Source organism: Cyprinodon tularosa, unplaced genomic scaffold (assembly GCF_016077235.1).
Source record: "Cyprinodon tularosa strain WSP-4 unplaced genomic scaffold, ASM1607723v1 ctg682, whole genome shotgun sequence".
NCBI classification, from domain to species: Eukaryota; Metazoa; Chordata; class Actinopteri; order Cyprinodontiformes; family Cyprinodontidae; genus Cyprinodon; species Cyprinodon tularosa.
This window is the reverse complement of record NW_024039432.1, coordinates 185,228-209,861: the sequence shown is the minus strand read 5'-3', so window position 1 is coordinate 209,861 and position 24,634 is coordinate 185,228. Positions and strand designations below refer to the sequence as shown.

General features: G+C 42.1%; 1 protein-coding gene across 3 annotated transcripts in view; it reads left to right on the top strand.

Moving 5' to 3' along the window:
- trpm7 (transient receptor potential cation channel, subfamily M, member 7) overlaps positions 1-24,634 on the top strand; it is a 67,578-nt gene that overhangs the window by 17,542 nt on the left and 25,402 nt on the right. For 2 of the 3 annotated variants that reach the window (XM_038267737.1, XM_038267735.1), the window contains exons 9-22: positions 1,846-1,969; positions 2,377-2,449; positions 7,212-7,312; positions 7,694-7,828; positions 7,918-7,971; positions 8,052-8,192; positions 8,407-8,541; positions 8,689-8,966; positions 9,043-9,271; positions 18,563-18,718; positions 18,898-19,041; positions 21,343-21,471; positions 21,616-21,867; positions 23,133-23,307. In XM_038267737.1, coding sequence (XP_038123665.1) covers positions 1,846-1,969; positions 2,377-2,449; positions 7,212-7,312; positions 7,694-7,828; positions 7,918-7,971; positions 8,052-8,192; positions 8,407-8,541; positions 8,689-8,966; positions 9,043-9,271; positions 18,563-18,718; positions 18,898-19,041; positions 21,343-21,471; positions 21,616-21,867; positions 23,133-23,307 — 2,126 coding nt within the window. Of the gene's footprint in view, positions 1-1,845; positions 1,970-2,376; positions 2,450-7,211; positions 7,313-7,693; positions 7,829-7,917; positions 7,972-8,051; positions 8,193-8,406; positions 8,542-8,688; positions 8,967-9,042; positions 9,272-18,562; positions 18,719-18,897; positions 19,042-21,342; positions 21,472-21,615; positions 21,868-23,132; positions 23,308-24,634 lie in introns of those variants that run through there. The other variant, XM_038267736.1, reaches the window with a different exon arrangement.

Below are 24,634 nucleotides of genomic sequence, written 5' to 3'. Positions count from 1 at the left end.
CATTGTAGTAGATGAATAACAATAGTTCAGAGTGTGAAATGGATGTACAGAGAAGTTCAAACCCCATCGACACGGCCTTTCTATTCAAATCTCACAATTCCAATCCACCATAAAATGGGAGAATCCAAACGAAGCCCCGATTTGACATCAATTCGGGGACGGTGCCATAAAGATGTAAGAAACTAGTTAGTGTTCCTTGACAGTGTCGTTTCTAAGTCACCAATTTAGTGCTAGTTGGTCCCAATGGAATTTCCCATTGGAAACCTACTAGCACTAAGTTGCTAACTGGTTTCGACAAAGCATCTGGCTAACCAAATTTAAATAAAACAACGGCTAATACAACTATCTTGCCCCCTTAATAAACGACCAATCACATTCACTTTATTCACTCATGTAAAGTCGGGCACCACTCGGGAGAATTCTCAAATGCAACGGTTTGAACAGCCGCTTTCCTACGACTTCAAATTGCGTTTCCCTCAAACAAAGCTGTGTTCCCCAGATCACGTGTCAATCCCTGCCTCCTTACCCTTTATCACTGGATATTCCCAGGTCCTTCCGCTCCGTGACATACTAACCAATTTAAAAGAAATGCCCTTTCTGTTCAGGTTCTACTTATCAGATTTTTATTCTTGTCTGAAATAGCTCAGCAGTGAGGAGTTCTTTTACAAAGACGTGATGTCAGCTTTGAAGTAGTTATTAATACCCAGTAAAGGTTAATTTAGTTGACTGTAACCTGTGAGGAGTTTACAAACATTAGTTTGGCATGTGGGTTACCTCATTGTTCTTGTTGCGGCCTGCCCGGTTTCCTCGAAATGAGAGCTGCAGCTCTTTGAATTTAATGATGCTCTCAATGTTCCACATTCTTAGATCTTGTGGAAACAGGTTTGTGTTCGGTATGTCCTGTACGACTCATAAATGTTGCCTTTTTTAAAGCAAATGTTTTGATTTGAGATGGAACAAATACTGGTGCTTAATATGGGAGGTCACATATAAACACATTGTCCTGTTTATCACTTGGTGCAGCTTGACTTGTAATCAAATGATACCAAGAGTGATCTACTGTAGTAGATCTCTGTAATCTACAATTCATTTTACTGTTAACCCTTTAAGCCAGACTAGACCAGGCCCATCTGACACCAGCAGAGGTCTATCTATTTATAGAAATGGCCTAAACACAGTCACATGGCGTTTCAGCCACACGCCTTTCAAATGGGCCTTTAAAATTTCGTATTTCAAAAATACTTTGCCTTATACAGAAGATCTCCAATAATGAAAATCAGCATATTTGTCTGACCAGATTCCCTTTTGTGAGTGGGAAAAAGTCATTTTTGCATATTATGGCCACTTTTGGCACCACTGTGCCAAAATCACGTTTCCACCTAGCACACTGCCCACTAAAACTTTATTGGAATAAACGTGTTCCAACTTATTCAGTCCAAATTTGCTTCAGTTATGGTCAAGAGTTTTGATCTACAAAGTCTGAGGGTTCATCCAGAGTTTCAAATGGGTTTTCATGGTGTTTTGCTGCATTTATTTTGGAAGAAATTTTGGCGGGGCTAAATTTTATTTATTTTTTTTTTCTTTAATCGACTATACATCAGACATGGTGACATTTAAAATAGTTTTTCCACCTGAAAAAATATCCCTCAATGCCTTTCTGTCACACAAATACTAACAATTGTATTTCAAATTTTTTTGTTTGGGAGCTGTACTTTATTTTATTCACATATGTAATTTCAGGCGGCATTTGCTCCTAAGACCCTCAGGGCTTAAGGGTCCAAAATCCATCTTATAAAACATTTAATTGTAGTGATTGTGTCTAAACAGTGTGACTCTAATCTACAGCGGCCTTCCTGATGGGGTGGAGACGGACATCATTGCAACCATCAAGAAAACGTTTAACTTCAGCCAGGGGGAAGCCATTCATCTCTTTCAGAAACTGATGGAGTGCATGAAAAGCAAAGAACTGGTAAAACTTAGTTCCCTTTTTCATGACACCAGAGCTGCTTACAAGCATCAAGCAGCCAGTTAGAATGGCGATCATAAAAAAGATGACATTACAGAAACTTAAGTTGTTTCTTTTATCACAGACAACGAGCCCTTTAGTTTTAGATAATGAGCTTTATTTATTTTTCCTTCTGTATAATTATTCACAGCGTTAAAGCTGTTCCTGGAGCCGGTGGCTTTTCATGCTTCCAACCGCTCCATTTGAATCCTCTTTAGTTTGATGACCTTTGAGCCAGAAGTTTAACTCTGAGCAGCTGAGGACTCCCGTGTTAGTAGTTTAAACTGATGGCAGGGTGAAATAACTGGGAACATCTGGATAGGATCTGTGGGAACCTGCTACTAATCCTTATCTTGTTTCTTGGTCAACAGATCACAGTGTTTCACATCAGCTCAGAGGAACACCAGGACATTGATGTAGCTATTCTGAGGGCCTTGCTCCAAGGTTTGTGCGTCCTGCATTGTATTCTCCAGCTCGTCTAATAAAAGAACTCAGAAGCAGATTAAATGGAGTCATATACTGCAATTTGTGGTATTTAGATTTTAATATAGCTTTTTTTGTGTGTGTGTTTTCATTCTGACATGGATATGCTTTGAGAACAGTTCCCCCTCTGTGCCCTTCTGTTTCTGCTCATGATGGGATCATGTTGCTAACATTCATTTGAACTCCTTATTCCAACAGTCTCTGAATGCCTTGTGGCAGTGATGCAGGGATTCTTAGTTTCTGTACCTGCTTATACTCATTAAAAGGAGAAAAGTAAAAGAATCCCTCGGAGCACATTTTTGCTACTGGTTCACTCTCATTCCTCCTCATTGCCTATAAAGACTGGAACCCCTGCATGTTTTACTCGATGGTTTAGAGAAACCGGTTTAGCCTATCCAGAGATAAAGCTGCAGTGTGTTCTGGAGGCACCCAGTCAGGTCTGTATTGTTTTGCTCGAAGGTGCAGTCACCTTAGCAGAATGGAAAAAAGCACCGGGTGTTCAAAGGTATTCCAAGCGTTTAAAGTCATTAGATCTTACACAGAAGGGGATTCTGTTTTCCACAAAGTTGCAACTTATGCAATCCCCTGTTAATTACAGTGAAACGAAAAGGGAGAGACCGTATTGGAAGCATGCAATACATTGATATTAATTAGGTTGTTTTTTAGCAGACGACAAATCAAAATTTCTTTTGTTGGGCAGAAGCTCGGATTTCTATTGAAATGGTGAATTGACATCCAGATTATGTGTTCTAGACTGTTTTGTTTCAGTTTAAATGATGAAGCCACTGCTTGAATAGTTTTTTTTTTTTTCTGTAAATCGTTAGCCTAGTAAACTAGCCCCACCCACCAGCGGTCAAAATAATTTTTTGCCTGTGAGTGGTCTAGCCTTGATCAATGCCCCGAGCCCTAGAACTGCCGGGCCAATCAGAACTCAGATATGTTATGAATTTCTGGATGAAAAGCGGGCGGGGTTTTGAGGGTGTAATGACAAAGCTGCGCGATACTGGAGAAAGCACAACAAGGAAGATGGCAACAACTATTGAACAGTGCTCGTTTGACTCAGCTTTGGAATCAGTTTTATGAAGGGTTAGACTTTGGGTTTTTGATGAAACGAGAGCAGGAATAGGCTCTATGCTCAGAAGGACGTATTCGCCGTTTTTACCGACAGGCTGTTTGTTTACACTCCCCCACCAGCTTTCTGTCACGCTTACTACGCCACAGTCAGTTGCACTCATTGGTCAGAGCGTTGGCCAATCGGCACAGACATGGTTTGAAAAACAACGGGTTGTTCTCATCAACAATCTTTCGATGTCTTATTCATTCATCCAGCCAGACTAAATTACACATTTTAATCTTGCATTTAGTCCGATTTATCAGGCTAGTAAATCGTAGCAGTTTAAACACAAAATAAAACCTAGACAAAAGTATATTAAAACTGTCAGAGCTCGCTTCTTTTAGGACTTTTTTTACTCTGGGTGGAAATCCTTAGTAGAGCTCTTTTCTGTGGGCTCATAAAAACTCCTGGATCAGAACCCTGCCATGTTGGCCGGGTCCTTCGACGACCTCACGCGATTAAGGCTGGAAGTGACCGGCTGTGATTGGGACGGTCTAGCCTTCCTCAGCTCACCTCGGCATAACTGAAGTCTAATCCTGTAAGTTATAATACCAGCGTAACCATGACAGCATGAGGCATGGACCTATGAGGGGTAAACACAATCTTTTTAATGTAATTTATTCTGAGATGCATCTTATTTATCAGAGGAAAGCTGAAATCTTAGAAAATCCAAATTGATATGGCATCATTGTTGTTGTGACTGGTCTAAGAGAAGAGTAAGGGCAATAAATGCTATATAGCAAAGGTTAAGGTAAAGCGTGCATAAATTATTATTTAGATGAAGAAAGGGTCTGTATTTTCATTTTTAACGGAATATGTCAGCAAACAGTACATTCCTTCAGCATTTAGTGATTTGATGATTTCTAGCAACACTGCTAACTTTCTTTTCCAATTGTTGCTGTTTAAGAAAATTCGTAATGCCCCTTGAAATTTTTCTGTGTTCCCATTTATTTTTTCATTTGGGAACACTAGTGCTTCTGTAAAAAAAAAAAACCCTGCTGCTTTAATTCAATAAATAAATGTTATCATAGATTTAATTATGTTATAACTCTAAACATTTTTTTTTTTTTTTTTTTACAACTTGTAGACTCTAATGCTATAAAGCAGGCATCCCAAAAGTCGGTCCTCGAGGGCCGCTGTCCTGCAGGTTTTAGAGGTTTCTCTGCTTCAGCACAGTTGATTCTGATGATTGCAGTTCAGCAAAAGCATGTTAATCAACTATCAATGTAAATCAGCAGTGCTGGAGCAGGGAAACCTCTAAAACCTGCAGGACAGCGGCCCTCGAGGAACGACTTTGGGGATGCCTGCTATAAAGGATCTTCTGCAGCAGTCTGTCTTACAGCGGTTCTGAAAAAGCCTCTGACTGAAGAAGACCCTGGTTTACAGTCAACCTTTTAGGCTTCTTCCTTTAAAACCCCTTTTAAAATATGCTCTAACTTCATCCGTTGGAGCACTCTAAAACCTTTCTAAGCCGATATGTAACGGAGAATCAGCAGCACTCTCCACCATGTTTGCTCTGAATATGTAGCTATGTTATTTATCAAAGACAGCTCTGATTAATGCCATGCACAGACTCTGCTGCAGACAGCTATCACTTACCGTATTTTCACGACCATAAGGCGCACCGTACTAAAATGCGCACTCTCAGTTATGTGTGCCATTTCTGTATTTAACACACGCATAAGGCGCACCGGACTATAGGGCGCGTTTTTTATATACAGGTACATGACCTCTACTACCTTTAAATACCTCTACTGCGTATTTAAAAATACAGCGGGCCCAAAACTGAGTATGACTGTGCTTTATTCATGTATTTATTACAAAGTATTAATCAAACCTTGGAGCTGGCCATGAGACAGACACATCGCAGATGACAGGGCGCTGTGGTCACTCCTAAATTAACTTAAAATCCTGAAACCTGCCGACGGAATATGTTCGCTTTTATTACCGGTATCCTGGTGCCTGCAGTTGAAATTATTTAGATGAAAAACACCTGCCAGCCGCCGCGGTGAACCCGGAGGCTGCCCAGCCTAGAGGCTGCTGATGAAGGGATTTCTACTGCTGGTGTACCGCTGGTATGTGGGGGTCTGAGCGCCTCCGACAGAAATAGATAATCTGGATGAACTGACTGCAATTATTAAGTTTTCAGGTGGCCTTTCTCACCTAAAAACATATTAAAACTACTTTATTCCCACTGATCACAGCAAATATAGCTGCAAGATTTAGATTATTTAGATGAAAAACACCTGCCAGTTTTCGCGGTGAAACCGGAGGAGACTGATTAAACAGCTGCGCTAAATCAGACATGCCAATTTCCCCTTCTTCTCTGTCAGAGTCACTTTCCGTGCCGGGCGGCTCCTCAGAAATAATGCCGGCTTTTGCGAAAGCTCAAACAACAGTGCCAGCAGACATGTTAGTCCAAGCATCAACAATCCATCCGCAAACGGTGGCGTAACTTGCCCGGCGCTGCCTTCCACTTATCCTGAAACTGTGGTCTCCGTCGGTCATCCATCGCTCCCACGCCGCTCGCAGCCTTACTTTGAACGGACGGTTCACACCGATGTCGAGCGGTGGAAGTTCCTTTGTCAGACCCCCGAGATAACGGCGAGCACAGCGTTTATTTTTTTTCACCATGTTTTTCACATCAGCTGTGAGATGGGCACGCATGGAGTCACATATTAAAAGCGACGGTGATGCGTGGAAAAAACCACCTGGTCTCCTTACATACACCTGCCTCAGCCACGCTTTCATCATCTCCTCATCCATCCAGCCCTTTTCATTTGCGTTAATATCATATGTCATCAGAGCGCTGTGTCTGTCTCGCTGTCAGCTCCCAGATCAGCTTCTCTGATTCGTTGATGTGGCGCTTTCAGCAGCAAAACTTCAATTTTTCCATCTCGAGCAGCAGCAGCGCGTTGGCGGTGCGTTGGCGGCGCGCTCCCGACGCGCTGCGCCTGCTGCTCAAAACGCGCTGCGGGACCTTTTGCTGCGTCTATACGCTCGTCAACCGTTGACTTTGCATGTAAACTCGCTGCTTCTGCTGCGTCCGGTTCACACCGAGCACAGAATTAATTTGTTTCACCATGTTTTTCACATCAGCTGTGAGATGGGCAGGCATGGAGTCAGATTAACAGCGATGGTGTGGTGATGAGTGGAAAAAAAAACACCTGGTCTCCTTACATTCACCTCCCTCAGCCACTCTTTCATCATCTCCTCAATGAGGTGGTCTCAAAAGTCGCAGTTGCAACACACATAAGGCGCACCGCACCAAAGGGAGCACCGCACATTTTGAGGGGAAAAAAAGACGTTTATGTGCGCCTTATAGTCGTGAAAATACGGTATATCATCTCATTGTAATAGTGATGAGCTTGTTGTGTTTTCTAGTCGTCTGAACTAGATGGCTTTCAGAGGCCACTAAGCTGATCTCTATGAAAGATATCAGCACATCGATCATGGATGATCTCTCCTAATCTGAAGCCGTTTCTCTCTTTCTTTGGACCTGTTCTAACTGTTTATAACCCTTCAGCTAAAACAGGAGTTTAAGTTTTCATTTGTTTCTGAATAAATGTGTTTATTTGACTGTAACACCAGTGACACCGTTTGTTTCAGGCACTAATGCATCTGCCTTCGATCAGCTTGTCCTGACTCTGGCCTGGGACCGTGTAGACATCGCCAAGAACCACGTGTTTGTGTACGGGCAGCAGCTTCTGGTACGTCCACACGTTTGTTTGTTTGTGTGAGCGAGCCACGGCTCCCAGGGATGTTTGCTCAGCTCAGCATCGGCTAAAAAAACCTTTGGACTCCAGCGGATCGACCTTGGAGTCCCTGATGGCTACAGATTTTTGGGCAGGCTGCCAGGAGCTGCTTGTCTTGGCTGTAACATGAACCCCATTACATTTGTTTACATGAGTGACTCTATGTGCTTGTTTTTAAATCTGGACTCCTACGTAAATAAGAGGATGGATATTTGTTTTGGTTTTCATTTAGCCACATATTTAGTCTTTTCTCTCAATATATTTGTTTTTCAAATGATGATATGCAATAAAAATATACTTCATAGCTGTCTTATAATTTTAGTTTATTGTTTTTAGGTGAGCTCTTTAGAACAAGCCATGCTGGATGCTCTCATCATGGACCGGGTGGATTTTGTAAAGCTGCTCATAGAAAATGGTGTTAGCATGCACCGTTTCCTGACAATCAGTCGCCTAGAGGAGCTCTACAACACGGTAACCTTCACGAAATACGTATCCACTCGTTCATCCTTAAATACTAACCTACATGTGTTTGAGTTTTCTTTCTATTTGATCTGTTTCAGAAACAACCTCCCAACAACCCAACTCTGCTCCACCTAGTTAGAGATGTTAAACAGGTACAGTTTCTAACTCCTAACTCTTGATTTAATTTGCTTGAAGCAGCCTTTCCTAACGTTTTGTGGTTTGTGTGTTGCAGAGTAACCTCCCCCCAAACTATAAAATTACTTTGATCGACATTGGCCTGGTCATTGAGTTCCTGATGGGTGGCACTTACAGGTGCAACTACACCAGGAAGCGCTTCCGAATCATTTACCACAATCTTCATGGTGACAGCCGGGTGAGTGATATGAGAAGCTAATTCTGCTTCAAACATCTTCTTCAATCATTTCCAAAGAGGCAAAAAAGGGGTAATTGTCTCATAGACTGGTGATTGATTTAGGACAGGAAAACCTGGCTGGTTTGATCTGTAGGACAGGATTTTATAATTTCATCTTTTGTCATTAAAGTTGGGATGGAATGAAGTTATTTTTAAATGTTTGTGTTCGGCGCAGAGGTCTGGGCGATATGGTGCAGGTCCTGGCTCTCATCTGAGAAAAAGTCATGAGACTTTCAGCATGCAGGCTGACAAGAAGGAGAAGACGAGACACAATCAGTTCATCAAGACCGCACAGCCCTACAAACCCAAGGTAAACCCTGCTGCTGCTCAGTAGTAAACACGTTTCTTTCAAACACATTCCTTCGCTTTAAAAGTTTACTTTTTTTTGCTTCCATTAAGTCTGATGAAACAGTAACAGCCTTGTTCTCTTTGGCTTTCCCCACCTCATTGTTTTCAGCTGCAGCCTACCGCTGAGCAGAACAAGAAAAGAAACAAAGAGGAGATAGTGGATATCGACGACCCAGAGACGCGCCGCTTCTCCTACCCTTTCAATGAGCTCTTAGTTTGGGCTGTACTGATGAAGAGACAGAAAATGTCTCTCTTCTTCTGGCAGCATGGGGAGGAGAACATGGCCAAGGCGCTCGTAGCTTGTAAACTCTGCCGCTCGATGAGCTACGAGGCCAAAAAGAGCGACGTGGTGGACGACACTTCAGAGGAGCTTAAAGAGTACTCAAAGTAAGGTGTCAAAGCATTCAGAAATGAATCATTTTTGGAGCAATATCATGGCTTTAACAACCTTTATGTGTATCAGTGAGTTTGGGACGCTTGCAGTGGACCTGTTGGAGCAGTCCTTCAGGCAGGATGAGACCATGGCCATGAAGCTGCTGACTTATGAGCTGAAGAACTGGAGTAACTCCACCTGTTTGAAGCTGGCCGTCTCCTCACATCTGCGGCCTTTTGTCGCTCACACCTGCACCCAGATGCTGCTGTCAGACATGTGGATGGGTCGGCTGAACATGCGCAAGAACTCCTGGTACAAGGTTCATGCTCCATCTAGATCTCATTTTTTGTTGCAAGCAGATGGTCTGGCTGAGTTGTAGCTTCTAATGTGACTTCCACTTGTATCTCATCTATAATATGATTCTGATTGGACGAATTTTTTGAAAAAGTTTCATGTATGTCTGTAAATGAACTTACTAACTACACTTAATGAAAAGGCAACATTTAAGTCTCTAACAAAGTTCTAAACCCATTTTTTAACACAGAAATGCTGCCTCACTGAATAATAAGTCTTTAGATGCACCGTTTCCATGTAGTGCTGTGTTCATGCGGCATCGCATGGAGCGGCCGGCCACTGACCGCTGAGGTGTTGCAGAAGAGACAAGAGGCTTTAATGCAGCGTTGGTGTTTTTTAGTTCCCTTTCAATAATCATCCGTAGATCCTCTGCAGTGTTTAGGTCAGGCTAGATCTGTCTAAATAAACTGTTACCATGGCGATTGTACATTATGGTCGTCACTGTAGTGCTAGGCGATATGGTGATATAACAAACATATCACAAAATAAGGTTTCATATTGGTTAATATTGATAATTATTGCATTTTTTTTTGATACTATGCAAATAAAGACCAGGAGGGAAAAAAAGGCTGAATTTACCTTAAAAGGAATTTATTTTAAATTTAACCTTTGGCTGTTCCCATTCAAAAATTACACAACACAAGAAATAATTGTTAGATAAAATTTTAAAAGCTCAAATGTGCAAAAAGTTTAGCAAATAATATTTTATTCATTAATGATTTTATCATATGACGCTAATGCTTTGTACCTCAACGTTGGTCTGCTGCTCCGTTTGTACCGGAATAAGACAAAAGTTTATGATGGCTTTAGGTTATTGTACTCCAGTGGAGTCAGACCAGCATATCCATAGTCCATACCCATTTATCCCTTTATTTTTGTATGAAAAATAGACTTTAAACTACCTTAACAGGTGTGTATCCCTTTAGTCATGTGCAAAAAAGGTATTTAATTACTTAGTTTTTGGTGTTTTTTGAAGCCTATGGCGATCTGACCTTAAATTGTCTTTTTTTTTTCTACATCACTAAAGGGATACACAACCTTTGAGGTAGTTTAAAGTCTATTTTTCGTACAAAAGTAAAGTGATCAACGCATATCTGACATCTTATGTCTAACGGGGTTTGTTCATCTGACAGAACACCGGCTCAGGTGATAAAATAAGTTTGTAGTATTGCCTGATTTGGTCGGCATGGTGACCGGGCATGATTCTTTAGCGTTAGCATCATTCTAACTCTTGTTGGACTTCAATTATACAAAATACGAGCACACTGGTGACAACACCTTTCCTGTTTTTGCTCATTGTCTCCCTGTAGTGTTTCCAACCTCGAAAATGTTGGTGACACCGAGTTAAACCGCTAATGAAGACCCAGGTGCGATTCAAGCGTGTTTATTGCCTTCATCGAAATGCGGTGAAAACTGTAATAACAGAAAATAAACTCAATCTCTATACATAGAGTCGTTGCATACAAAATAAAAGTGCATCAAACTGAATAAAGTGACATTTCAGCATAATCAACAACATAATGCAACTTACGGCATTCCTGTCTGATAATTCAGCGTGGATGGCATCAGATTTCACGTTTCCATACCGTTTGCAGCACATGGACCTCTCTGTTTCCTAGCGAAACCCGGAACCGGAAGTGCGTCACCGCAAACCGGAAGTAGATTTTACCGATAATATTTTTCTATAAAAACGTAAATAAACTATGAATTATACATCTATTCAACTTCTAATCACTTTTAGCAGCATTAAAACATTTTTTAATATTATTTCTTTAACCCATGAACTTATCTATTTAACAAAATGCCTTAAAGGCAACACACTCCCCGCCTGGCCTCCTGAGGCCACTGTACTAAACAAACATTATACATTCAGTCCTTTGGCATGAGAAGAATAACCTCAGTAACCGGTCGCATAAAAGTCTTTACACAGCCTTGGTCCCATGCCTTCACCTCGATCGTCCGTGCCTGGGAAAGTGGCAGTGACTCTTGCCATGGGCCAGCTGTTCCGTGTGACCTGCTTGTCCTTAAGCAGAACCAGATCACCGACTTGGAGGTTTCTGCGGGATACGGTCCATTTCTGCCTTTGTTGCAGTGTGGGCAAATACTCTCGCCTCCAGCGGGTCCAAAACTGATTTGAAAGAGCTTGGACCTGCCTCCATTGCTTGGTGTAAAGGTCTTTGTCCAGGAAGTCTCCAGGGGGTGGTAAAAGGCAAGATTTCTGTGTAAGGAGTGTTGAGGGAGATAGGATAAAGGGGTTCTCTGGATCAGAGGAAACTGGGAGGAGTGTTCTTGCATTTATGATGGCTGTGATTTCGGCCATGAGTGTGGACAACACTTCGTGAGTCAGTTGCGACTTATTTTGAAGTAGCATAGAGTCCAGGATTCTGCGGGCGACGCCGATCATGCGCTCCCAAGAGCCTCCCATGTGTGAGGCATGTGGCGGATTGAATTCCCAGGTACAACCTTGATCTGATAGATATTGTTGCATTGATTTGTCCATTCCTAGTTCTTTCGAAGCTCCAATGAAATTGGTGCCACGATCGGATAGCAGCTGTTTGGCGGGGCCTCTTAGTGCAAAGAAACGACGTAGGGCGTTAATGCAGCTGGATGTGTCTAGAGATTCGATCACCTCTATATGCACAGCTCTCGAACTCATGCAGGTGAACATGATAGCCCAACGCTTGCTTTCGGCTTGTCCGCCCCTGGTACGCCTTGTTATAGTCCAAGGCCCAAAAACATCAAGGCCAACGTAGGTGAAAGGAGGACATGTTTTGAGGCGTTCGGGTGGTAGGTCTGCCATGCGTTGTTGTTCCTGTTGTCCGTGCAGCTTGCGGCAGATTATGCATTTGTGGATTACTGAGTTTACTAGTCTTTTGCCGCCAATGAGCCACAAACCTGCAGCCCTGATTGCTCCTTCCGTCAGATGACGGCCTTGGTGTTTCACCAACTCGTGGTGGTGACGAGTGAGCAGAAGGGAGATGTGACTGTCTTTGGGGAGAATTACTGGGCTTTTCTCAAAGTTCTCGATTTCGGAGTGTTTGAGTCTGCCTCCCACGGTAATGAGACCGTTCTGTAGGACTGGGCTGAGCTTTTGTAGGGGGCTCTGTTTTGAGACTGGCTTTCCAGTGTTAAGAGCAGAAAGCTCCTTTTGAAAGTGAGCCTTTTGTGTCTCTTTCAGAATAACGTTCTTTGCTTGAGCTATTTCCTCTGCAGTACGTGGGAGGTGGCATCTGTGCCAACCTTTGCATACGCTGTTTGGGTTAGTCCCATTGAAGGATTTTGCAATGTGGATAAGATTTGCTATTGCTCTGACCAACGACTTGAATGTTGAAAACATCTTGAAGCGTTTACTGCTTAGTACTTGGAGATGAGTGGCGTAAGTTTTGACTTGAGGCCTGATTTCAGAGTCTTTGTCTGGTTCGATCAGCTCAAATGTTTCACTGACATGTGTTGTTTCCACAGAAGAATGGTGTATGAAGGACGGTTCAGTGAACCATGTGGACTTTGTGAGTTGAGCTGCTGGCAAGGACCTTGACGCATGGTCTGCTGGGTTTTCCTCTGTGCGCACATAATACCACTGCTCCGGCTTTGAAGACTGGCGAATGCGCTGTACTCTGTTGTGGACATATGTGTAGAATCTTTTTGACTCGTTACAGATGTAGCCTAGTACTACCTTACTGTCTGAATAAAAGCGCACTGCATCGAACTGTAGATCTAACTCATCTTGAATGAGATCAGCCATTTCTACTGCCAAGACGGCTGCGCACAGTTCTAGTCTCGGAATAGTAGGTTCTGACAAGGGAGCTAGCTTTGCTTTGCCCATTATGAATCCGACCTCAACTTTGCCGTCTGTTTGAACTGCTTTCAAGTAGGCTACGGCTCCTATCGCCTTAGTTGATGCGTCTGAGAATAGGCATAGTTCTTTGTGCGTTGTTTTACTGAGTGAGGTAGAAGTGTAGGTCCTAGGAACATGTAGATCCTTTAGGTCCTGAAGGGAATTTCTCCATGTTTCCCATTTACCTTGTTTGTCCACTGGAAGAGGTGTGTCCCAATCCGAGTTTTCTGAAGTGAGTTCTCTGAGTAGAGCTCTTCCTTGGATTGTGATAGGTGCTAATAGGCCCAGAGGATCAAAGACACTATTAACAGCCGACAGAACGCCACGCCGAGTGAATGGTTTGTTTGTGGTGGCCACTGGGTAAGTGAACGTGTCCGTTGTTATTTCCCGGATGAGGCCAAGGCTTCGCTGAGATTGTGTTTCTTCACCACCTAAATCTAGATCCTTAATTACTGGTGCACAATCTTCAGGGCAAAAGGCCTGCATGACTGCCTGTGAGTTAGATGCAAACTTATGCAGGCGCAGATTGGATTCTGCGAGTGAGGCTTGTGTTCTTTGCAACAAGTCTATAGCCTCAGCAGGAGAGGGCAAAGAGATCAAGCCATCATCTACATAAAAGTGCCTCTCCACAAAGTTGACTGTGTCAGCACCATATTCCTTTGCACCTGCTTTAATGGCTTTGCGTAGTCCGGCAACTGCGGCAACTGCGGGAGATGGTGAGTTTCCAAATACATGAACTTTCATGCGATAGTCAATAACTTCCTTGTTTACATCGTCCTTATGCCACAGAAAACGGATGAAGTTACGGTGGTCCTCACACACCATAAAGCAGTGGAACATTTGCTGTATATCTGCCATGACAGCAATGCTCTCTGTCCTGAAGCGGAGGGCTCCAATGAGCGTATTGTTTAGATCGGGACCAGTGAGGAGAACACTGTTGAGTGAGACACCGGTGTACTGGGCACTAGAATCAAAAACAATCCTGATCTGATTTGGCTTTTTTGGGTGGTAAACTCCGAATGTTGGGAGATACCAACACTCCTCTCCCTGTTTTACTGGAGGAGCCACTTCTGCGTGACCATTGGAGAAGATCTTTTCCATAAATGCCAAATATTGTCCCTGCATATCAGGTTTCCTATTTAGGTTGCGTTTTAGGGATGAGAACCTACTGACTGCCTGCTCTCTATTGTTTGGCAATCGCTGGCGCGGTTCTTTGAAAGGAAGCGGGGCGACCCAACTGTTGTCCTCGTCTCTGTACATAGCATTGTCCATTATTTCTAGGAACAGAGTGTCTTGTATTGAGAGAGCTGGTTTATTATCATTTTCTGTCCGACTGAACACTGTTTGTCCCAGGGTTTGTTCAGATGCTTTACCTGGCCTATTTGTGTGTGACATTTCTTCGAGTTGCATAAGGCTGTCACATGGACTGAAAACTGTAGGACGGCCATTTTCCAGAACGACAGTTTTGAGAGTGCTAACTGTGGGTCTATGAACTTTACCCAGACACACCTCCCCAACTACAACCCACTCTAGATCTAAGCGTTGGGCGAAGGGTGCGTTATGGGGGCCATTGACTCTCTGCCTGACCTTGTGAGCACGTAAAACATCTCGCCCTAGCAGCAGGAGTATTTCAGCATTTGGGTCTAGCTCTGGGATGTACTCGGCTATATGCTGAAGGTGTGGCTGGCATAGCACTGCACTAGGGGTTGGGATTTCACTCCTATTGTTGGGAATGTCCTGACACTCGATAAGCGGAGGTAGAGGGATAACCACTGATCCATCTAGTGACTCAACCTGAAAGCCTTCAGCCATTTTACCCCAAGTTTCTGCAATACCAGAGCATGTCCTAAGGTGGTAGGAGAAGGGTTCGGTTTTAATGTCAAAAAGTTCAAAGAACTCTGGCCTGGCCAAGGAACGATTACTCTGATCATCTAATATTACATAAGCTTTCATAGCTCTGTCCTTGTAACCTTTAGGGTACACCCATGTGAGACATATCTTAGAACATGAACGACCCCACTGACCTGGACCACACACGTCTGTGCAGCTTGTTGTGACGTTGACTGTGTCGGGACTGTTTTCTCCCTCCCCGCCATTCTCTTGTGCAGGTGGAGGAGCCTTGTTAGCCTGTGGTGGAGGACCAGGATGCATGACTGTGTCGTGTCTTGTACTATCACATTCAGAGCACTTTACTGTAGCCTTACAGTCCTTAGCAAGATGAGTGTCTGAAGAGCAGCATCTGAAGCATATTCCTTTCTCTTTGAGGAAGGCCTTTCTCTCGTCGAGCAGTTTGTTCCTAAACGTTCTGCATTTTTTGAGCGGATGTGGCTTGTTATGCAGCGGGCAGTTCCTGTTGATGTCCTTGTTGGGGGGTGAAACATCGGTTTTGTGCACAGTTATTGGTCTACTTGTGTTACTTGTATTAAAGTTCTTTAAGTAAGGTTTTTCTGGTTTATAATGTGTTTGGCTGTTTTGTTGGTTGAAACTAGGATCGTTGCGTTTCTTTGCCTCTTTGCTTATGAATTTACAGAAATAGTCAAAAGGTGGGAAACAGCCATTATTTTCCTCCTTGTATTGAGAGCCGTGTGACATCCACTTCTCCTGAAGTCCGAATGGAAGTTTGTCTACGACTGGTCCGATTCCGTGAGAAGTGTCCAGATACAGTAGGCCAGGGAGATATCAGTCTTCCTTGGCGCCTTGAATCTCTTGCAAGAGATCCCCTAGCTCACGGAGTTTGACATGATCCTTGACTGTAATTTTGGGAAAACTGTCCAATCGCTGGAAAAGTGACTTTTCGATTATTTCGGGTGCTGCATAACATTCGTTTAGTCTCTCCCATGCTTTGCTCAAGGCTAATGTGGGGTTGTTGACGTATACTGAGCGTATGCGTTTTACCTGGTCACTTGACTCCTTTCCCAACCATTTTGTCATGAGATCCAGCTCTTGAATGGGACTGATTTGAACCTCGGCTGTGGCACTAGTAAATGAAGAGCACCATGCTCTGAAATTCTCTGGCCTATCGTCAAATTGGTAAAGGCCTGAAGTGATGAGATCTCGGCGTGCCATATACTGGGCAAATGGCTCAGCTGGATGTGAGATACTGGCCGGTGCGTAATAGTGAGGCGTGAATGGGGAGCTGAATGGGTTGAGAGAGGTATTTGGTTTCTCTAATTTGAATTTAGTTTCACCTCTAAACTGGCTGGGCATGCTGTGATTAGTCAAGGCAGCAACATTGTACTTAGTAAGCTTGGGTTCAGAATTAATGGGTGGCGGCTCTAAATTGCCTTCTTCTGGGGGATGCCATGTTACAAAGGTGTTGGGTGAGCTTACTTGTGGGCGCGAGGTGGTCGGTATTTCTGGAGCAGACTGTGATTGTTCAATGTCCCTTTGAGATCGCACATATTTGCTTGTACGTTCTATTTTGACTTTTTCAGATGATTTCCTGCTCTCTGGCTCCTCTTGTATTGCCTCAGCTTCTTCTAGCACTTGTGCCTCAGCTACTGCAGCATTAGCTTCTCTTTGCAACGTTAACGTTTCCAATTCTGCATCTATTTTAGCCTTTTCCAGATCACTTCGTGCTTTTTCCACTTTCAATTGTGCTTCTTTACTTGCATAGAGAGCTCTAACCTTAGCAGCTTCTGCTTTAGCTCGAGCGTGGGCAGCGCTTGCTGCTGATCCAGACGAGTGGCCGGTCCTGAAGCTGCGTGCAGACTTGTTGCTGGTAGCCATTTTGACCGCGATGAATAATCGAATGGTGCCTTTTCACTGTAGTGTTTTCAACCTCGAAAATGTTGGTGACACCGAGTTAAACCGCTAATGAAGACCCAGGTGCGATTCAAGCGTTTTTATTGCCTTCATTGAAATGCGGTGAAAACTGTAATAACAGAAAATAAACTCAATCTCTATACATAGAGTCGTTGCATACAAAATAAAAGTGCATCAAACTGAATAAAGTGACATTTCAGCATAATCAACAACATAATGCAACTTACGGCATTCCTGTCTGATAATTCAGCGTGGATGGCATCAGATTTCACGTTTCCATACCGTTTGCAGCACATGGACCTCTCTGTTTCCTAGCGAAACCCGGAACCGGAAGTGCGTCACCGCAAACCGGAAGTAGATTTTACCGATAATATTTTTCTATAAAAACGTAAATAAACTATGAATTATAAATCTATTCAACTTCTAATCACTTTTAGCAGCATTAAAACAGTTTTTAATATTTCTTTAACCCATGAACTTATCTATTTAACAAAATGCCTTAAAGGCAACACACTCCCCTTGTGCTAGGAATCGCATTCCCTCTAACCATCCACTCTAGTTTTCAAACACTACGGCGCAGTTCAGAAAGCACTAGCTGGCCACTTCGCCTGTTGTTGCTAGTTAGCCGAGCAGTGACTTATGGCTGAGATGCTCTCCTCTAAACTACATTCCCCAGAATACCTTGTGTGCCTCTGTGTTTCCTGTTATTTCTGGTTAAGTTGCCCTGAGTTCAAGTCCTTTAATCAGTAATTATTAAACTTGTTTTTTTATTGATTACATTTATATTGTGATGTAAATGGTCATTGTTTTATCGGCCAGTCCTAACAGAGAGCTTGATAATGAAATCTGCATAAAGCCTTTTAGCAGAGGGAGCCACGGGCTGCTCTGAAATGTTTGATGTCCCAGCTGGATTGATAGACCAATGCAGAATATATGGTTCTCTATTATAGCCCTCTACTAACATTGGACCTCGGCTCTATTGGATTCTCTGCCTTCTTATTCGTGGTAATTTACTTTCCCCTAAAAGAGGACCACTAATCAAAGGTTTGCTTTTTGTTTCTTTAGCCCAAAAAGATGTTTCTAATGTCATCCAGTTTGGCTTAACACAAGGTCCATATTCTGGATACAAAAGTTCCGACCTTAGCTACCATTCGTATCTTGTTGATCTCCGCCCAAACATTTTATTTGACTCTGTTTCACAAAATTACCTGAGGTTGTTTTCTGTCAATTACTGTATGAACCTTTTTCCTTCCACTAAACTTTACGTTGAATAGCTGGGGTACAGCACTCTGTGAACAGCTGGTGATCCTACTGTCTTATCACAGAGGGCGTCAGGGACTGTTTTCTGATCTTCTGTCAAGTAAATGTTTCTCTTTGTTTTGCTTTGTTTATATGAAATATGCCTTTTTTTTTTTTTTTTGGAAAACTGAGTTAATATTTTTACAAAGATAATCAAAATGAACAGATATCAATACCTAAATATTTCAGTCTCTGTAATCTATCCCTGTATTAGAGGATTTTCTCCTTTTTGAATAGAATTAGTGAATCTCCTTTTAATAATACACTTTACCAGGACGCATGTCTATATGATTAAATGACTCTCTCAGCTAAGCTAGCAGCAGCCACCCACATGAGTGTGTATTTGTTTTCTCCCAGGTGATTCTTAGTATCTTGGTGCCTCCTGCCATATTGCTTTTGGAGTACAAATCCAAAGCTGAGATGGCTCACATCCCTCAGAGTCAAGACGACCACCAAATGACCATGGAGGACAGCGAACACAACTTTCAGAACATGGCTGACGACATTCCAATGGTAGGATTTACTCCTCCCTCTGTCCTCAACAATGAAACCAATAAAAGTTTTTAAAAAAGCTGGGAGAAACGCACAAAAAATAACCTCTGTTGGGTTTTTATAAAGATGGCAGGATGGTTGCACCGTTAGTGTGTAAGAACCTTCATTTATCCAAGGCTGCTACCTTATCATTTGCACAGGACGTCTTAAAGGAAACCAGAACTCACGAACATTTGGAGGTGAAAAACGACATGGAGACACAAGTCCGCTCCAGAAAACTGCCTTTAACAAGGAAGATCTACGCCTTCTACCACGCTCCTATTGTCAAGTTCTGGTCCAACACGGTATGATGATCATTCATGTAAAATAAAGCTACATTTCAGGTTTTTATGACTTTTCAGTACAACTCATCTATCTGCATGTTAAAGGTAGCTATTCTTACTTTCCCACATTTGTGTTTTGCCCAAACTGACATGTTGCACTAACGATGATAATTTAAGTCGTAAATAAAGTCGTAACATTTTGGGAATAAAGTCGTAACATTACGAGAAACGAGTTGTATTTTGACAACTCCTACAAGAAGCTAACCTGATAAACCAGACTATGTGTGAGATTAAATGTGTAATTTATTCTGGCCCCGATGAATGAGACATTGGAAGATTGTTGATGAGAACAACCCCGTTGTTTTTCAAACCATGTCTGCGGCTACTGACCAACACTCTGACCAATGAAAGCAACTGACTGTGACATAGTAAGCGCGACAAAAAGCTGGTGGGGGAATGTAAACGAACAGCCTGTCGGTAAAATGACGAATACGTAGAGCCTCTTCCTGCTCACTTTTCAACAAAAACCCAAAGTCTAATCCTTCGAAAACTGATTCCAAAGCTGAGTCAAACAAGAACTGTTCCATAGTTGTTGCCATCTTCCTTGTTGTGCCTTCTCCAGCATTGCGCAGCTTTGTCATCATGCCCTCTAACCCCCGCCCGCTTTGCATCCAGAAAAATTCAAAACACATCTCTGCGTTGTGATTGGCCCGCCAGTTCTAGGGTCTGGAGCATTGATCAAGGCTTGACCACGCGCAGGCAAAAATGATTTTGGCCACTGGATGGCGGGGCTAGTTTACTAGGCTAACAAGAAGCCCTTTCTTCCCTAAATTGAGGAATGTCGAACATTATCTGAAGTTATACTTTGGCTCTGGTTTGACAAATAAGGAAATCTTTTAGCACCGGCACCAAATTGGGCAGAATATCAAATGGACTTGGATTGCTGTTTGGTGGAGCTGGTCAGAGCTTGAAGCTTTCTTTCTGAAACAGGTTGTTGTATGATGACTTCATTCTTGTATTGTTACGACTTAATTCTTGTAATATTAAGGCTTTTTCTCATAATGTTAAGACTTTATTCTCAAAATAAAAAAAATGTAAATATCTTTTACTTGGCCCCTAATACTCCGTCGTACATTTTGGTCAAGTCATAAGTAAAGTTGACTAAAATTCTGCCCACTTGCCTCATCTGTTCCCAGTTGGAGGTATTCATAGCCTAAAGCGGTTTCCCTGGCGCATGGGATCCAACACTGCTGGTTTCTGCTTATTTGCAAATATAATGTTGTTTTTCAGGTTGTTTAAGAGTGATGGGTGCAGATAAGATCATTGAACGCTGGCCTACATAATTTAGCCTAAACCCATGCTTATCTACATCAGCTGTACCTGCCTTCGTCCTGATCACAGCACATCAGGCTAACTCTGCCCCATAGCAGTCATGGGAGAGGGGGACAGATTGTTTTTCTTTTCCCGTCACCTTAAGTGTAAAATGTCAAAGTTCAATGGCTTTAGAAACTGTTAATGTTTCTAACTGCCTAATCAAGATGCAACATAAGACTGGCTTATACATTTCCCACGGTCTACACTTTGATCAACCTGCTGTTTTTTGTTTTTCTTTGTTTTGAGTATTTTAACAAAACAATTCCCCCCTTTTCCTCAAAACCTTTACAGTGATGAACAAAGATTTTAACAAGGACATTATCTATATAATAAATCTGGATTCAATAGTTGTTTAGTTATTCAGATTAATCCTCACAAGCCTGACCTGGCATTATGCTAGACATTTGAGGACACTGATTGAGGATAAATATCCCTGCCATATTTGCAGTTTGGTTTTTATTATTTAATTGCTATTTTAACAGATTAATTGATTTGCAAAATAATCATTAGTTGCAGTAGTTCATACTTTGTTGAATGTGCTCTTTTAATCGAATGGGTGGGGGGTAGTAGAATATCTGCATTTCCTGTCTTTAGACAATTCAATTCAGTTTATTTCTAAAGCTCCAATTCACAAAACATGTCATCTTAAGGCACTTTACAGTTCACCAGATCATCCAGTCAGATTGATTCAAAGTTTTCTATCTAAGGAAAACAGTTGATTGCATCGACTCATTGACTCGCAGGCAATCTCTCACACTAAGCATGCTTGTAGCGACACTGGAGAGGAAAAACTCCTTTTTACCAGGAAAAAACCTCCAGCAGAACCAGACTGTGAGAGGCCATCTGCCCAGGCCGATCGGGGTTCAAGGAGACGGAGACAAGTTTTGTTGTATTGGTTGTTTGCTGTTAGCCTTTTTTTTTATTGTGTCCTTTGTTTCCTTTATGTAGCTTTTTTACCTGGGCTACTTGATGCTGTACACTTTCGTAGTCCTAGTGAAAATGGACAAGCTTCCTTCTCCTCAAGAATGGGTGGTCATCCTTTACATCTTTACCTCTGCAATTGAGAAGATTCGAGAGGTTTGTTAAAAAAAATTAAATAAATAAATTTAGAAGAATTTAAAGTTGTAGAGTTCATATCACAGCTAGATGTGATCATGTTAGCGTTCACCACTATAGTCACTGTGGACTGGTATTGTTTCCTGACTTCATTTCCTTTTTCAGATGTTTATGTCGGAGGCAGGCAAAATAAGCCAGAAAATAAAGGTGTGGTTCAATGACTATTTCAACGTGTCTGATTTTCTGGCCATCGTTACGTTCTTTATCGGATTTGGGTTGAGGTTTAGTGAAGGCAGCGCCTTCGTCACAGGGAGAACGGTTTACTGCCTCAACATCATCTTCTGGTATGTCCGACTCCTGGACATCCTGGCTGTGAACCAGCAGGCCGGACCGTATGTCATGATGATCGCTAAAATGGTGAGTACTCCCGAACTACAAAGAGCTTAGCAGCAGTTTTTGCTAATAGCAAAGAGAATGTTTAAAAAAAAAAAAAAAATTGTTCCAATTTTTCAAAATATGCTCAGAGAAGATGGCCTTCATTTATAGGAAAAGTCCGGTCAGCAAGGAATAATCAATGGGTCAATATTTATACCTAAAACTAATAAATTTGTGGTTATTTAATGAATTTAGTAAAATAAACAATAATTTTCGTTGCGATCACTGAGCAGCCGTTTTTGCCCAAATATAGTAACACCTCACTCCTGACATCTTCCAGCAGTGACGGTGCGGTAAGCCTAGCGCCATTCTCCCCGCTTTACAGGCAAAATCTGCAATCAACAACAATTATTAAAGATTTCCAGAGGACTTCACCATTGAAATTCACCAGAATTATAGTGAAACTGACAATGCCCATGTGCATGGCAGTTGGATGATGGAATACATTAGGTAAAAGTAAAAAAACAAAAAAAACAAGGTTATTTCACCTTTCTGATTCATGATCCTTCAAGGACAATCCAACAACGGGGTTAGTGGTTGGATTGCCAACTTGAAGAGGGAGGATTTGCCATCAAACTTCTGGCCAGAGAAAAAAACACTTCATATGTAGCCAACATTTGGAAGAAGAATGTTTTCAAGTTGACTTGGATAATAGCGCGTAGTGACAATCACCAGATACAGCACTGGGACTTGATCAACAGCCGATACTGCACCGTGACGTCACAAACCGTTAGGTGGCAGTAGTGTTCTTTGACAAACATGGATGTCTCCAGTAAAGCACATTCAAATGAAAATTACTCTTAATTAAAATAACGTATAATTTATTGAACAGTATGGAATTTCATTTATAAAGTACTTTCAGAATTTTGAATTATGAATGTGACTGGGCTTTCCCTTTAAATGTAGAGAGGATGCTCTGCTGTGTTCGTCAACTTTGTTTTCATACTAATCTATGTCGGCGAGTAATAAGTAGCTCAGAAGCCAACCGGCTGCCAAAAGCAACAGGTTCGGAAGGGGCATCCCTGCATTACTCTACGCGCCATAGTTTAGTTTTTTTCTCTTGCATCTCATCAAAAGAACCCAAAACAGTTTTTTTAAGCTGGTATTCAGCCCTTATCTCATTTGTTTACAGAGAACAAAAGATGTATTGTCCTGCTGGCTTTGGATTTCCAAGGCTGCTGCTTTTACATGTGAACTTAGTGATGGGGAAAAAATGAGTAATATAACCTCTTTGACATTCCTCACAGGTGGCCAACATGTTTTATATCGTAGTTATAATGGCTGTTGTCCTACTGAGCTATGGTGTCCCAAGAAAAGCCATTCTGTACCCCAACGAGGAGCCCAGCTGGACACTGGCCAAGGATGTGGTTTTTCAACCATACTGGATGATGTACGGGGAAGTGTATGCCTATGAAATCGATGGTGAGACACCTCAGCCTAAAAGAAAAAAAATAAATTCCCCTCGGCAATTACACCGGTAGCAGTGTTGTATTCTAATGATTAAGTTGCAACCTTGAAAAATCCTCTAAAGCCCCTGTCACACCTTGATGATTTAGCCAGCATATGCCTGACGTACAAAAAGCTGGCATACATTAGATAAGTTATGGGTACGTTTTGTATAAGTTATGAGCACACTGAAACATTGCTGAGCACTCTGGCACACGTCGACATGCGGCTAGTACGTTGGGAAATATTGAGCATGCTCATACGTGGGCCATAAGTTACAGGTTGGTTATCTGATAATTGACATACGTTAAGTTTAAGTTACTCCTAAGTTGTGGCATCTAGCTTATCCAGAACCTATAAGTAACGTTTCAAGAACTTATCTCCAACGTATATCTACGTATCTGACATGTTCTGGACAACAGCTGAACGTGTTTCTAACTTACAGCTATGGTTTAATGGCGTATTGGCAGCATTTTGGTTTAAAGGGGGTTCACAGGAGGAAATGGTCAGTTCTTCTCCAGACTTCATCCCCATCACAGGGTGAGCGAGAAGGTGAGTGCGATGGATCCTCCCTGCGTTCACGCCCATGACCAACAAACTTCATAGCAGACATGACGCTGAATCTGCTGTGAAGGAAGACCCTTGTCCTTTTTTTTTTTTTTTTCTTTTCTTTTTCTTTTTTTATTGGTGGGCGGTAATCAGCAGCTAGGTTAACACCGCGATCAAAGACATCTTTTTATGCAACTGATGCTTTTTAAATTGCGCTGCCTCGTTATGAATACTGGTTGAGCTGCATTTCTACAAAGTGACCTTTGATCTACAGGTGCTGGTCATAAAATTAGAATATCATGAAAAAGTAGATTGATTTCAGTAATTCCATTTAAAAAGTGAAACTTGTATATTATATTCATACATTACATACAAACTCATATATTTCAGATGTTTATTTTGTTTAATTTTGATGATTACAAATGACAACAAATGAAAATCTCAAATTCATCATATCAGAAAATTAGAATATTACTGAAGACCAATAAAAACAAAGGATTTATAGAAATGTTGGCCAACTGAAGAGTATGAACATGAAAAGTATGAGCATGTACAGCACTCAGTATTTAGTTGGGCCTCCTTTGGCCTGTATTACTGCAGCAATGCGGCGTGGCATGGAGTCCATCAGTCTGTGGCACTGCTCAGGTGTTATGATAGCCCAGGTTGCTCTAATAGTGGCTTTTAGCTCTTCTGAATTGTTGGGTCTGGTGTATTGCATCTTCTTCTTCACAATACCCCATAGATTTTCTATGGG